This window comes from Myxocyprinus asiaticus, chromosome 26, assembly GCF_019703515.2.
Source record: "Myxocyprinus asiaticus isolate MX2 ecotype Aquarium Trade chromosome 26, UBuf_Myxa_2, whole genome shotgun sequence".
Lineage (NCBI taxonomy): Eukaryota > Metazoa > Chordata > Actinopteri > Cypriniformes > Catostomidae > Myxocyprinus > Myxocyprinus asiaticus.
In genome coordinates, this window is record NC_059369.1 from 19,469,516 (window position 1) to 19,485,103 (window position 15,588).

At 36.1% G+C, this 15,588-nt stretch overlaps 1 protein-coding gene across 3 annotated transcripts in view; it reads left to right on the top strand.

Moving 5' to 3' along the window:
* Positions 1 to 746: 746 nt before the first annotated feature.
* Positions 747 to 15,588, top strand: part of LOC127417314 (diphosphoinositol polyphosphate phosphohydrolase 3-beta-like) — a 43,624-nt gene continuing 28,782 nt past the window's right edge. The window contains exon 1 of one of the 3 annotated variants that reach the window (XM_051657255.1): positions 747 to 1,260. In XM_051657255.1, coding sequence (XP_051513215.1) covers positions 1,033 to 1,260 — 228 coding nt within the window. In that variant the 5' untranslated portion in view covers positions 747 to 1,032. The remainder of the gene's footprint in view (positions 1,261 to 15,588) is intronic. The other 2 variants (XM_051657254.1, XM_051657253.1) reach the window with 2 other exon arrangements.

A 15,588-nucleotide genomic window follows, 5' to 3' on the forward strand; every position in this document is an offset into this window, starting at 1 on the left:
GACTCCAGGGGTGGTAGTCAGCGTCTTTACTTTGCTGAGCTACCCTGGCCCCCTGTGCAGTAACTTTTATTTAAAGTGGAAAGTAAATACTTTAATAGGCGTTGAGAAACTAGTAATAACCACTGGATTCTTATGGATTACTTTTATGCTACCTTTATGTGCTTTTTTGGAGCTTTAAAGTTCTGTCCACCATTCACTTGCATTGTATGGACCTATTAATTTGTGTTCTGCAGAAGGAAAGTCACATCTGAGATGGCATGAGGGTTAGTAAATGATGAAAGATTTTTCATTTTTGGGTGAACTATTCCTTTAAGATATTTATTCAGTCAAATTTGACCACATTTAAACATGAATTTTAAATACATTTGTAAAGGGATATATTTATTTACATTATTTTTTTTAAAATTCATTTAATTGAATCCTTAATTTTATAAGTGGCAAATTTCGTCCTTCATAGCAGACAGATGTGTTTGCCTCTCTAGGTGATGTCAGCATCATTCTTGATGTATTTGTTTACATAATGTTTTTATTTTTAGCACAATTTTATCCACTGTTAAATATTGAATTGATTTTCAATGTATGACCAATGAGTTTCCACCGTTGGTTGTATTGATGAACGATTGCCTGCAGATGGCACTATCACAACATATAATCAACGTTATTAGAACGCTGCAGTAAATGTTTTGTCTCTAGTGTTACTTTGTATCCATAATTTACATTCAGCGTAGCAATGAACTGTAACATTGTTCCATTCAGTCCAATGCAAGCGTTCGTAAATCCAACTCCCTCCTACTGTTTCAATGTACGGGAATGTTTGGTGGCTCGGATATTGTCTCAATCATATTTTCAGTGGGAAACGCCTAGCTGTTGATGGGCTCTAGGGTTTGTAACAGCTGATTTAAGGCGACTGCGCAGAGCTGAAGAGCCGCAGCAGCAACCAGCCACCATGGTCAAGACAAGAACACCTCAGCTCACTGTCAAGAGGTGAATTATGCTGTCAACGTGAGGACATTTTTTGTAAACGCAAACTGTATGATCAAGCTGGACTATCTGGGACGACTTTCAGCTCCTGGCCTGAAAGGCAGTTGCGTTGCGCGTGATAGCCAAACATTAATCAACCGAGAACACTTGTATTCTTGTTTTGTTCGGAGAAAACCCCACATGATGAAATTCAAGCCCAATCAGACAAGGACCTATGACGGAGAGGGATTCAAAAAACGGGCAGCGTGTCTTTGTTTTAAGAACGACCGGGAGGACGAGGTAAGGTTGATGAAAGTGCATATATGTACTGATTTAAGACGCCTGAAGTCAATCTGATTTTCATCCCTTCTAAATTCTTAAAGTTAATAAGCGCAAGATCCAAGTTATTGCTGCTGATAAAATCATAGTAGACTTTAACATTAAAGTAATGAGATGTTCTGCTATAATCAAGTTTAATCTTAGTGGAATCTCTCTCACAGATCACAAGGACACTTCACATCCAAATATTAGTTGAACTGAACTGGACTGGTTATTTGTCCTGAAGAACTAATTCATGATTCATGGCTAGAAAATACATTGACTGGTTGATGATAGAAGATATAAAAGTAATCAGTGAGGTCAGCTCATCAGTATAAAGGCCAGAAGTGAGCTTTGCTCATGAGTAATGACAGCTGTCCACAACAGGTAGACCAAGGGATGATACCCCCCCCATCATGTCTCACATATCTTCAGTTTTAATGTTATCGAGTTCTTTCCAAGATGTGTGTAGAGTTTTCATGTGATAGAGTAACAGGACACAATGTTCTTAAACACAGCAAGGCTGTAGCCTAATCTCTAACTGTCCTTCATCAGTCACTTTCATACAGCTAACATTAATTGTCTGCCACAGTTTATATATGTGTGTGTGTGTGTGTGTGTGTTTACAGCTCTGGAAGAACTGCAAAATGATCAGTTTCTCTGGATTTACTATTTATAGGTATGTGTTTGAGTAAAATGAACATTTTTGTTTTATTCTATAAAGTACTGACAACATTTCTCCCAAATTCCAAATCAAAATATTGTAATTTAGAGCATTTTCTTTGCAGAAAATGAAATGTTGTCAGTACTTTATAGAATAAAACAAAGATGTTCATTTTACTCAAACACATACCTATAAATAGTAAATCCAGAGAAACTGATCATTTTGCAGTGGTCTCTTATTTTTTTTCCAGAGCTGTATCGGCCAATGGCCACCCTGATCTCTAGATAACAGTATTGACATAATTCACCCCATAGGATAGGAAAATAAGTATTTAATTGAAATTGTTGTTCACACCAAAACAGGCATAAGAGGTGATGGAGCATGGTTGTAGTCTACTGTAATGCACCATCTGCTTTACCTCAGAAAGTGGTGTGTTTAACCGTAAACATTTGAACCACGGTATATCCTCTGTGAACTTTGGTAAAATAAATAAATAAATAAATTAAAGCTGTTTTTGTTACATTTATTTGCTGATACAGCTAAATAAAATGCCATATTTGGATGACCAGAATAATCTTTCCTGATATTCCTTTATTGTTTTATGATTTTATGATGACAAATTCTTGTGAAAAAATGTTGTTAAAAAACTGACCACTCGCTGCACTTTGCGACCTCCTCAAAAGTACTGTAGTTTCCACTTCAGACTAAAAATACTGTCTATTATGAAATGTGTCAGTCACAGTTTAGGTGTTCTTGAGTTTTGAAACAAGGGTGTGCATGGGAATGACTGGAAAATGCTGTTGCATACACAAATACTTTCGACCCCCCTGCTTTCTCCCTCATAAGTCTTTTTTTCCTTATATGAACTTGTTTAAACTATAAATTCAGATGGAGTTATGATCAAAGGATCTTAAAATAAATAATGAATACTGTAGTGTATTCATACAGTGTTCAAACTTTGATTACTTCAAACATAAGGCTTTTTGAGGCATAGGGGCCTTGGACCCTGAATATTCCACATAGCAACAGGAACCTGTCTCCCTGGTCTCTATCATGTGATTTGTACAGAGAGGGTGGTGGTGGTGGTGGGGATACATTACACTATGTGTTAAGGCTCCAAGTGACCTATTAGCAGCAATTTATAGAACCAGAGCGAAAGCGCTCGCTGTCACCAGTCATGGCTTTTCCCACTTTTTTATCAGCCTCTTTTTCTCATTTATTCAATCAGTCGCTCTTTTGCTCTCATTTTATCCTCCTTTTGGGAACGTTTACTGCTGATGATATTCAGATTTAAGTCCAGGGACAACACGGTGCATGTCAAAACATTCCTATAATAGTGACAGTGAATCGGAAACAAGCGAAAATATAATGTGGCCTTGAGAAGTGGACTTCTTTTGTTGTTAATCCTGTTATATAAAAATAGGGTTTTTACTTATATATATATATACAGTTGTGCTCAAAAGTTTGCATACCCTGGCAGAAATTGTGAAATTTTGGCATTGATTTTGAAAATATGACTGATCATGCAAAATAACTCTCTTTTATTTAAGGATAGTGATCATATGAAGCCATTTATTATCACATAGTTGTTTGGCTCCTTTTTAAATCATAATGATAACAGAAATCACCCAAATGGCCCTGATCAAAATTTTACACACCCTTGAATGTTTGGCCATGTTACAGACACACGAGGTGACACATACAGGTTTAAATGGCAATTAAAGGTTAATTTCCCACACCTGTGGCTTTTTAAATTGCAATTACTGTCTGTGTATAAATAGTCAATGAGTTTGTTAGCTCTCACTTGGATGCACTGAGCATTCTAGATACTGAGCCATGGGGAGCAGAAAAGAACTGTCAAAAGACCTGCGTAACAAGGTAATGGAACTTTATAAAGATGGAAAAGGATATAAAAAGATATCCAAAGCCTTGAAAATGCCAGTCAGTACTGTTCAGTCACTTATTAAGAAGTGGAAAATTTGGGGATTTCTTGATACCAAGCCAAGGTCAGGTAGACCAAGAAAGATTTCAGCCACAACTGCCAGAAGAATTGTTCGGGATACAAAGAAAAACCCACAGGTAACCTCAGGAGAAATACAGGCTCCTCTGGAAAAAGATGGTGTGGTTGTTTCAAGGAGCACAATACTTGTTGACCCCTCTCCAAACATAGCGCTTATGGTTGTGACCATATAGCTCTATTTTGGTCTCGTCACTCCAAATTACAGTGTGCCAGAAGCTGTGAGGCGTGTCAAGGTGTTGTAGGGCATATTGTAACCGGGCTTTTTTGTGACATTGGCCATGCAGCTCATTTTTGTTCAAGTGTCATCGTATTGTGCTCCTTGAAACAACCACACAGTCTTTTTCCATTTGCATGATCAGTCATATTTTCAAAATCAATGCCAAAATTTCACAATTTCTGCCAGGGTATGCAAACTTGAGCACAACTGTGTGTGTGTGTGTGTGTGTGTGTGTGTGTGTGTGTGTGTGTGTGTGTATGTGTGTATGTGTATGTGTGTGTGTATATATATATATATATATATATATATATGATTGAACAGTACTGACTGGCATTTTCAAGGCTTTGGATATCTTTTTATATCCTTTTCCATCTTTATAAAGTTCCATTACCTTGTTACGCAGGTCTTTTGACAGTTATTTTCTGCTCCCCATGGCTCAGTATCTAGAATGCTCAGTGCATCCACATGAGAGTTAACAAACTCATTGACTATTTATACACTGACACTAATTGAAATGTAAAAAGCCACAGGTGTGGGAAATTAACCTTTAATTGCCATTTAAACCTGTGTGTGTCACCTTGTGTGTCTGTAACAAGGCCAAACATTCAAGGGTATGTAAACTTTTGATCAGGGCCATTTGGGTGATTTCTGATACCATTTATGATTCATATGAGTCATATTTTCAAAATCAATGCCAGAATTTCACAGTTTCTGCCAGGGCCATTTGGGTGATTTCTGATACCATTTATGATTCATATGAGTCATATTTTCAAAATCAATGCCAGAATATCACAGTTTCTGCCAGGGTATGCAAACTTTTGAGCACAACTCTATAGAAAATGTGAATGTGTGTGTCTGTGCAAAACTTAAAGGGATAGTTCACCCAAAAATGAAATTTCCCTCGTGCCATCCCAGATGTGTATGACTTTCTTTCTTCACAGAACACAAATTAAGATTTTAAAAAGAATAGCTCAGGTCTGTAGGTCCTCACAATGCTAGTGAATTGGTGCCAAAATATTGAAGCTACAAAATCCACGTAAAGGCAGCATAAAAGTAATCCATAAGACTCCAGTGGTTAAATCGATATGTTCAGAAGTGGTATGATAGGTTTGGGTGAGAAGCAGATCAATATTTAAGACTCTTTTTTTTGTCATAAATTCTCCTCCCTGCTCAGTAGGATGTGATATGTACAAAGAATGTGAATCACCAAAAACAGGAGGAGAAAGTAAAAGTGAAGGAAAAAGGACTTAAATATTGATCTGTTTCTCACCCACTTCTATCATATTGCTTCAGAAGAAATTGATTTAACCACCATAGATGTCTGGAGTACTTGTATTTTGTCCTTGTGTGGATTTTGGAGCTTCAAAATGTTGGCACCCATTCACTTGCATTGTATGGACCTACAGAGCTGAAATATTCTTCTAAAACTCTTAATTTGTGTTCAGCAGAAGAAATTAAGTCATACACATCTGGGATGGCATGAGGGTGAGTAAATGATGAGAAAATTTTCATTTTTGGGTGAACTATTCCTTTAATGCATAGGGTGTTTATATGTGGTTGCTTTGGGTATTTTGGGTACTATTTAGGTATAAGTAATACTACCACAAATAATAATAATTCCTTCTGTAAACATGCTTGTTGACTGTCCAATCATCATGTGCATACCTCTCTTGAGAGTGCAGTTAAACTGTGTTCACTTTCAGAAGGAAAACTGCTGATACAGTGCTTTTGAAAAATGTGTTTGTGTTTGTTGGTGCATGTTTGGGTTGGGCCACTGTCAATTCTGCTGCACACTGACGACTACTACTAGATGTGGTGGCTTTGCTTTTTCGTATTGAATTTTTTTCCTTGAGCATTTTGGTGAAAAAATGTTTTAAAATGCCTCAGCTTTTCTTTTACTTTTTTTCCTTTCAAAGGACAGTAGGACAGAGTATTGTCCCAGACTAAAGTTATAGTTTTAAGTTTACAAATATTTACGTTAGAGATTTTAGATTTGCCTCAGGGATGTCAATGTCAAGCTGAGCTCACTGGTTCAGTAACAATAATGTGAAAGTAGTCATAGCAACAATGATCCTGATTAATGCAAACATGATACATTGGACTGACCCTGAACAATGACCATCAAAACAAACCAGACTGAAACAGCATAGAGTTGCATGCTGTCCATGACTTAAAACCATGGGCGCCTCCTCCAGTTACACCTGTTGCACACAACACACCGGAGCAGCACGTGAGCAGCAAGCAGTGCTTCATCACAACTTTAGCTGAAAACAATGCTTGTGCTTTTACACCAACAGCATTTCTTCTGCAGAAACTGCTGCGCTCTATACAGAAAATAACGTTAAAAAATGGTTATCAGGAGTGAGTTATTGATAAGTATTACAAACTTGATCATCATGAAAACTTATTTACATTATGCTGGTGAAAGCTAATGTAGTCTTGTTGATTGCTGCTTCGGGCATGCGATTTGTGAAACAGTTGTCACGCTTTGCTTGTAAGCATCAAGGAATAAATTTGTTTGTATATTAATTTAGAGTGGAAAGCGATTAAAAATACATAGGCAAAAAGATGATTGAGAATGAAAAGATGAAAAATATTTATTTATTTATTTGGCATGTTAGGCCAGAAGAGAAGGATTTGCTGGCCCTGAGAATTCGCCACTGCTCAAAAATATGTACTGTATTAACGTACCATCTGCAACAACAGCCAAAGCAACTGCATCCCACGCTTTTCCCTTTAATTAATCCATGTAAAAAGTAAGTTGAGGGTCATAGAGCACTTTGTTACATTAATATCCACTATCACTTTCACATTCTTCTTTTGTTTTTGGTGTTTCGATTCACTGTCACTATTATAGGAATGTCTTGACATGCACCGTGTTGTCCCTGGACTTAAATCTGAACATTATCAGCAGTAAACAGAAATGAAAAGAGATGAGATCCTTTCCCAAAAGGAGGATAAAATAAGAGCAAAAGAGCGACTGATTGAATAAATGAGAAAAAGAGACTGATAAAAAGTGGGAAAAGCCATGTCTTGTGACATCCACTCCGCAACAGCTGAGATGTTCCTCTAAAAATCTTCATTTGTGTTCAGCAGAAGAAAGTAAGTCATGCACATCTGGGATGGCATGAGGGTGAGTAAATGATGAGAAAGTTCACCCAGAAATGAAAACTTTCTCTTTAAATGATAAAACCATACTTCTGCTTAAACTGTATAATTAAAATACTTTCAAATTTGTTTCTGTGCCGTTTTGTTCTCTTATGCATTCTAATTCATACCCAAACACACTAGACTACAAACATATGCTTATTTTGTGCAATTCCTCATTTTTCCTGTCAATTAATATTCATGATGTCCATCAACAGTGTACTGTCACTTCAACTCAGCGTGAGCAGCTCAGCGAAAATAGACTCGCTGAAACAATTGCAGCAGTGGTGCTTCCGCTTCGCACAGCCATGCTGCTTCTGCTTTTGATGTGAAAACTCTAACCTGTTAACAAGGGTGCTGAAAAAAGGTGTAGAACAGGCGTGAATGTAGCTCGTAAGCTTTACCTTTTAAACTAGCAAATTAAGTGATTCTAGTGAAAAATATATGAAATAGTTTAAAGGTGGTGGGGGGGTCCCAGACCCCCCATAAGACCAAAATCATGTAACCTGTGGGGTCCCCTGGTGTTTCATAAAAACTAGAATACTAGAAACATAAAACTAGATTTTTCTTTTCTTTTTTTTTTTTTTTTTTTTTTTTTTTTTTTCAAATGTTTGCAGTGATACAATGCAACGTTGTCCATTTGTCTGTCCCAGTTTTTATAAATAATCCAAACCATTCGCCAGTAAGTTTCTGAAGGAACTTACTGGCGGAGACTGTGACACTGGCACAGCAGATCCTCATTTTCACTTCACAATAACAGTAAGATAAAATGCTTCTTTGATATATGATTGTTGACACATTAAATCATCTTTTATCTTAGAACTAAACCATCACTAGAGGTAAATTATTAATTAATTGCATGCAATTAATTTGCACATATAGTTTTGCTGGTATTTATCTAACACTACATGTTGGCTCATGATCATACATTTAAGTTATTACATGGATGCTATGTGGAGAAATATCTTTGTCTATTTATTATGCTGTGCCCATGATGAGTGACCCTCCCTCAATATATTTATATACGCAAGCTATGCTGATAAACGATAGCATTAACAGAGAAAACAATTCAGTATAGCATATGTTACTGTGCAAAGATGAGCTACTACTTATTTATAAAACTAACATAAGATGTTATGTTAAATGTGCATCTCAGACACAGTCACCACTATTTAAATTTTAAAAAAGACAGTCTATTATTAAGCCTAACATCTTACTCATATCTTACAACTCATTAAAATATAAAAATGATCCTTTTAATCAATATATCAAATTATTCTGTGAATTTTTGGTAGGGATTCACGTTGGGATTCTTGAGTCGTCGTGCCTGCATCTGACATAATTATTCAGTTCAAATGGGGTAGACAGTCTCGTGTTTTCGTGGCTACCAGCATTTATTCTGCAGCCCCGAACTCTTTTCTCTCTCACTGCGATAATGTTATTAATGCATTGGAGTTAATAAGTGCCAATGCAGTGACACGGTCAGCAATGTAGTGTATTTAATGAACATAGTATGGAGCAGAGACAACATGGCGAATGATTGCTAGAATTCTAGATTGACATTACGTTCCCAATAAAAGGTTATGGTAATGTTTTGCATTCAAACAGTTGCACAGTATCTGAGGATCCTGTAATGCAGTTATTGGTGCAAGCCACAAACTGATTTACACACTTAACTTTATAACACAGCCCTGACCCTGATGCCTGTCATGACTGGAAGACAGCCACTGGTAATTTGTCACTGGTGTTTTGCCCAGGTGAAAAGATTCTCATTCTCTTGGGTTGTGTTGATGACATACGTGCCCCTCACATGGTTGGATTTAAGATGCAATTCATCTTGGGTGTCACTGGGGCTCTGAACTCGGTCAGTATGTCAGCTGATGCGCAGGAGTCAGGACTGTGAGTGATTTAAGTAACCGAGTTAATGAATCCTTGTACAGTGGATTAAAATCTATAAAATTTTGAAAAACCAAACTGACAAATTCAGTGAACATATACATTTTATTCATTTGGTAGACGCTTTTATTCAAAGCGACTTACAAAAAAGGAAAACACAAGCGAATCATCTTAAGGAGACAGTGGTATGAAAAGTGCCGTATTACAAAGTTTCACTAGCATCAGAATAGTATTCAAAACAGAATAAAGTGCAACAGGAATAATTTTTTTATTTTTTTTTTTTTTAAATGACTGGTTAAGTGCTCATGGAAAAGATGTGTTTTTAGTCGTTTTTTGAAGACTGAGATTGAGTCAGCTTCACGGATGGAGTTGGGAAGGTCATTCCACCAACGTGGTATGATGAAGCTGAAAGTCCGGGAAAGTGTTTTGGTGCCTCTTTGTGTTGGTACAACAAGGCGACATTCCTTAGCCGACCGCAGGCTTCTAGTGAGCGCGTAGCTCTGCAGAAATGATTTTAGGTATGCTGGAGCAGACCCAGTGACTGTTCTGTATGCCAGCATCAGAGCCTTGAATTTGATACGTGCATCAACCGGCAGCCAGTGGAGAGAGACAAGGAGTGGTATAACATGCGCTCTCTTTGGTTCATTAAAGACCAGATGTGCTGCTGCATTCTGGATCATTTGCAGGGGTCTAATTGTGCATGCAGGGAGGCCTGCAATGAGAGCGTTACAGTAGTCCAGTCTAGTTATGACAAGTGGCTGGACAAGCAGTTGTGTGGCTGAATGTTGTGAATTACATGAGGGGAAAAACTAGTGGTTCTCAACTGGTTTTGCTGCAGGGACCCAGATTTATTAATGGCAATTTATTAATAGGCCTATTACAATAAACAACTTGTTTCCATATTGTTCAAGTGTTTGGAAATGTCTCTCAGCAACCAATAATTCAAGACATTTTGGTCAGAACAGTCCTGTTCAATGTTGTCTGTGTTTTATTTTCTTTTAACTTGGCTTGTGTAGTTCTCTTCATGGTTTTCCAGAATGAGAGCATGCCATAAAGCCTGTCAATGTTGGCATCTGCCTAATTTGGCTAGCTTCTACCAAATGACAAATGAGAGTTTGATGGAGTGCATAGCATTGACATCAACAACAAAAGTAATGGGAAGCATTTTTCCCTCTATTTTAAAAGTTGATGAGTCTATTTATTTTGCTATACTATGCCTGATTATATGGTTGTATCTTGCATCTGTTATTTCATAATTTGCATTTAGTGTAGTGTTTCTCTGCTGTCCTTGATCATTTTGAAACAGACCTGCAGGCCAAATACTGTTTTACACAACCACTGTTTTTCAACACTCAGTTCAGTTGTATCATTAATTTTTAGAGTAATGTTCTGGATTTTAAGGAAAAATCCATCTTGACTCAAATGCTGTTTTTAAAAGTCGCAATGAAATGGTTATCTGTTTGTTGTGGCTTTTAGGCAGTCATTTATTCAGTATTTATCTAAAAAGAGAATATTTTTCTTTACCCATGATTTTAACGTCATCATCTGTTAAAATGTTCCATAAACAGTGCAGTATTGTGAACCTTTCAGATTTAAATCGAGTACACCTTCAAATTCAATTCCTGAATTTGTATAAAATTTGAGGCAAGTAGAACAAAACTGAAATAGCATTCAGCGAAATTCATATAACTGCTGTTAGTGAAGTTATATAACACATTTAAATTTTCATAGATTTGTATTTACTGTGACTGATTGTATTGGCCATGGTGGAAGAATACTTTTTTTTTTCCTGATATGCTCTAATTTACTCAATATAGATTTTAATCAATACATTAAAATGTTGACATTTAATTGTAATTAGACATTTTATGCTAATGTATAGTAAAATTTAAATCAGTTTTGATGTTACTTGTTTTAATAGTAATCAGTTGAGGAACAAGTGTATTCTACATATCAGGAAAATGTAAATACCATCAGTATTTTGTGTTGTTAAGTGTGCAGACATTCATGCTGTGATGAAATAACATGTTTGAAACAGTAGTGCTGCCAGTAGGTTTGCTATCCCTGGAAATGATTGACTTGTATAGTTTTATTAGCTTGTCACTTCCAAGGGTGACTGAATTGAAAGAGCTGATTGAAAATAGTTTTTATAGCTATCAGTGGGCAGGGGATTTTGTCTGACATATTACATACTCAAATATTGACTGCAGTGCTGAATGGAATTATAATGCACTAAAGTGCTAAAAAATAAAGGTGAACAAATACATTTGATTCCGTAAAGCTCCACTTTAACCCTTTTGCACTGTTTGGTCATTTTTGACCGAAATAGATTTTGTTTCTTCCATAAAACTGGTTTCCTTTATCTGACGGGTAGACTTGGTGACTTTTCGTCCATTTCATATCCTAACACAAACAAAAAAACTTGAGTTGATTTGATCATTGTAAGTGGTAGGAAAAAAAAAAAGAAAAAAAACAAAAGTGACCGCCATAGGAAATGAATGGGAAACACCTAGATTTATTTATTTATTTTTTTGCATAATTAATAATATCAAATCTAAAAAAAACTGCAGAAAAAACACACAGACATGAAGGGGTGAAACTACCAAACATCAATAGTGCAAAACACACACACACACACACACACACTCACACACACAAAGCCTAAATGATTTGTCAAAAAATAAAACAATCTGCCACAATGCAGAACACACACACACCAAAATGAATTGGTGAGACCATAACACATCTACAAAACTGAACACACACACACATTCATCTAGCTACAATCAGGGATAAATAAGGTTATTACTTGTTTATTTCAGGTTAATTTTGGAAGCAGGTGTTATGCTGTTATTTACTGTTTGTCGATAATTTTATGAATTAGTTTGTTGCTGTTCTTTATTGCTGTTCACTTCATTGATTTTTAAAAAAAAAAACATTATAGAATTTTACAAAATAAATGCTGTTTGCCATTGAAAATGTTTATTCTTCTGTTTGAATTATCATTGCATATTCATGTTCATTTACTTGACATTTATATTGAATTACTTTGAGTTTATTGAATTTTGATGTTTGAAATAAAGAATGAAAGTGATGCTTTATATATGTCCTCTCCTTTTAACACCATGTTAGGAGTTGACTGTAATAATAATAATGTGGCATTATTGCAAAAACAGACAAAAATAACATCAAACAAACCACACAAAAACAGCTAAACTTTTACAAAAGTAGTCTTTGATAATGTTTAAATATATATCTAAATGCAAAAATTAACATCTAGAAATCAGCTTCTCTTCAAACAGGGATGAATAAGTAGCTCTCTGCAGCCACCTAGTGTTTATACTTGGAATTTCATCTGGTTTTCATACACCAGACACCACAGTTTGATTCTTGAGACTTTAAGCTTTCAAACAGTATATGATTTATGAGGACTGGTTCAGTATTTGAGAAAATATTCATAAAAAAAGTTAATTTTCAATGTCAAGTTTCAGGTCACATTGGTAAATATAAAAAAAAAAGAGATCTAAATATCCAAAAACCCACTCAAAGTGCACAACTCTAGTCCTTTTACATGATTGATGTTAGAGTTGTTACATTTATTTCATAGTAATTAAAAAAAATTGCACTCTTAATGTTTCCGGTCACTTTTGACTGGGAACAACTGTAATGTGATTCATTAATGAACAAGGCATAAGAGTTAAAATATGCAGTTGTGTTTTTATTTTTGATTAGTAATAATTTAATTGGACAAATTTGGTAAATAATTCATAGTTTCATTGTTTTCTTTGGGAATACCATGATAAGTTTTAGTGACTCTTATGCCACCATTACCAGTTTTTTTGTAATCCTTTTTATTGTGTTAGACCAGGGGTTTAGGGACCCTCAGATGGGCCTATTTTAATAAAGTAAAAAAGTTAACATTTGACAATGTTAACTGACTAGATTGTCATACAGTGAAAATATATATCTTTATAAAAACATGCTTATTAAAAACACAGTATAAATGGTTCTTTACATGTGAAAATACTGTATATAGCTGCCATAAAAAAAAAATAAAAAAAAAATTACATCCCTGTGTTAGATGACTCCATGTCAATATAAATTCAATTAAACGGATTGTTTTGATCTGATTAAACTAACTGCCTACCTGTCAGATTGCATCACTCTGTGCTAACTGGAACTTAAACAACTAGCCCAACGTATTATCTGCATAAGTGAGCATATTGATTCTTGGGTTTTCTCGATCAAAGGCTGTGATTGAACCAGTGCCCTTTCAGAAGCAATGTGAAGGCTGAACCTGTGAGATTTCTCCACATCTATCTTGGCCACCTGGTCTGGCCGCACCTGTTTTTGCTCCCACACCTCATACCCCAAAGAAGAGCTTGACTCTTGGCATACAGAATCTGCCACTGTGGCTGGGGCCAGGGGGCAGCTGTTGCCAGTAGTTTATTTATAAGAAGTGATACCACAGATATACGATTGCCTTCTAGAAGAGTAGCGGAGGGTGATGGCAATATAGAGTGAGAGTAATACCGTGGACTCACATTAGCTCGTCATTAACCTTTTCATGAATAGGGTCTAAATTCCCCTGCAGTGCCCACTGGAGTTAATTATTTTTTTAATGTGACATTTCACAGCCGGTAGAGGTAGGCAGAGTGTAGAGTATTTATTTATTTTTTATTTAAATTTTGGATTTCTTGTAATAAAAAAATAAAATATAATACTGTATATAATATAGTAAACGTGAACAAACGGGCTATGTCCGCTGTACTGTATTTGTTTTATTTATTTTGTTTTTGTAGCTGTAAAAAAACAACTGAACGAATAATATCAGCAGTCGGGTTTGCCTGTATGCAAAAGTTTTACTTCTCAGACTGTGTGTGTGTGAGAGAGAGAGAGGGAGAGAGAGAGAGAGCACTAATATAAACAGACTTGCCTGCGTGCATTGGATAATCACGGCTCAATCAGCATGTTTTCACTGTGAGTATATGAGTTTTAAACTGTTATCGTGTTATCTGTTTCAGAAAACAAACATATTATATGCCTGAAAAGACTGTTTCTGTTGCTGTTTGTGTGAATGAAAACTTTTGTGACAATTTGGCTGTTTGTTATATAAAATAAACATATTATGTGCTTGAAAAGAGTAGCTGTTTGTTTGACGAATGGCAGCACGCATTGGATGAAGATCGCGTTTGATGTATTGACCGTGCGTATAAGAGCTGTAAGCTTTTTATCGTGGTACTTTGGTGACGAGTTGGATGTATGTATATAAATAAACTTATTCTGTGGTTTAAAAGACTGCATGAGTAGCCTAACTGTTTGAGCGAATATAAATTACAGATGCTTGACCAGCGCAGCCTGAGTCGGCACAAAAGCCGATTTGAATCTGGCAGCTTGTAATGTAACTGGCTGTTGCAGAAACACGTGTGACGCTACTCTGCGGGGCCCAGTTATTAACCATCACATATGTGTGACAGTACGTATGAAAGCGTTAATCACAAATGTGACTCATATGAACAGATTTAAACATTTCATAGTGAAAGACATTTGAGTTACACCATTAACCATTATTTGGCCTTTTTGCCTATTTAATAGATAGTAGCAGAGAGAGAGCACAGGAAATGATGGGGATATGAGGGGGATTGGGAAGGGGATATGAGGGGGATTGGGAATGGGATAACCCTAAGTATCAAACTATGTGCAACCAGTGCCGTTTGTGCTGTGGACATGAATGATATTGCTTTTTATAAAAAGCATGACTTTTCCTTGCCTGATGATAAAACGGGTGAAAAAATACATAGACTTAAACTGAAGGAGGGAGCCAAGACAGAATATAAAAGAAACTTGGATATGGGCTCTGATGACTTGGGCCATTAAGCAACCACCCAGAACACCAAGTACATAACATGTTAAAAACCACTTACAACACCTTAGCAACCACATAGCATTGCCCTGGCAACCACCTGCAACACCCTAGCATTGTGGCAGTGAGTTTGGCATGGGAAAGCACCATTCACATTTGCTTCAGAATATGTACAAATCTAATTTTATATATTTTTTTAAAATCATGTCATACATTATGCTTTTAACAAAAAAATCTGAATAATTAAGTGCCAAAAAAACAAAAAACTAAAAGACTCATTTTGATGTTGACTTGACAAAGCCTTGTCTGACAGTTTAAACTAGTTTTAAAAGTTTGATGGTTATACAGACATTTAAGTAATTCAAACAGCCAGCTAGCTAGACAAACTCGCACACATTTTATAATCATAGATAGTCAGATAATCCATCAGAGAGAGAGAGAGAGAGAGAGAGAGAGAGAGAGAGAGAAACTTACAGCAGATCAAAGGCCTTTTGTGGGTTTGT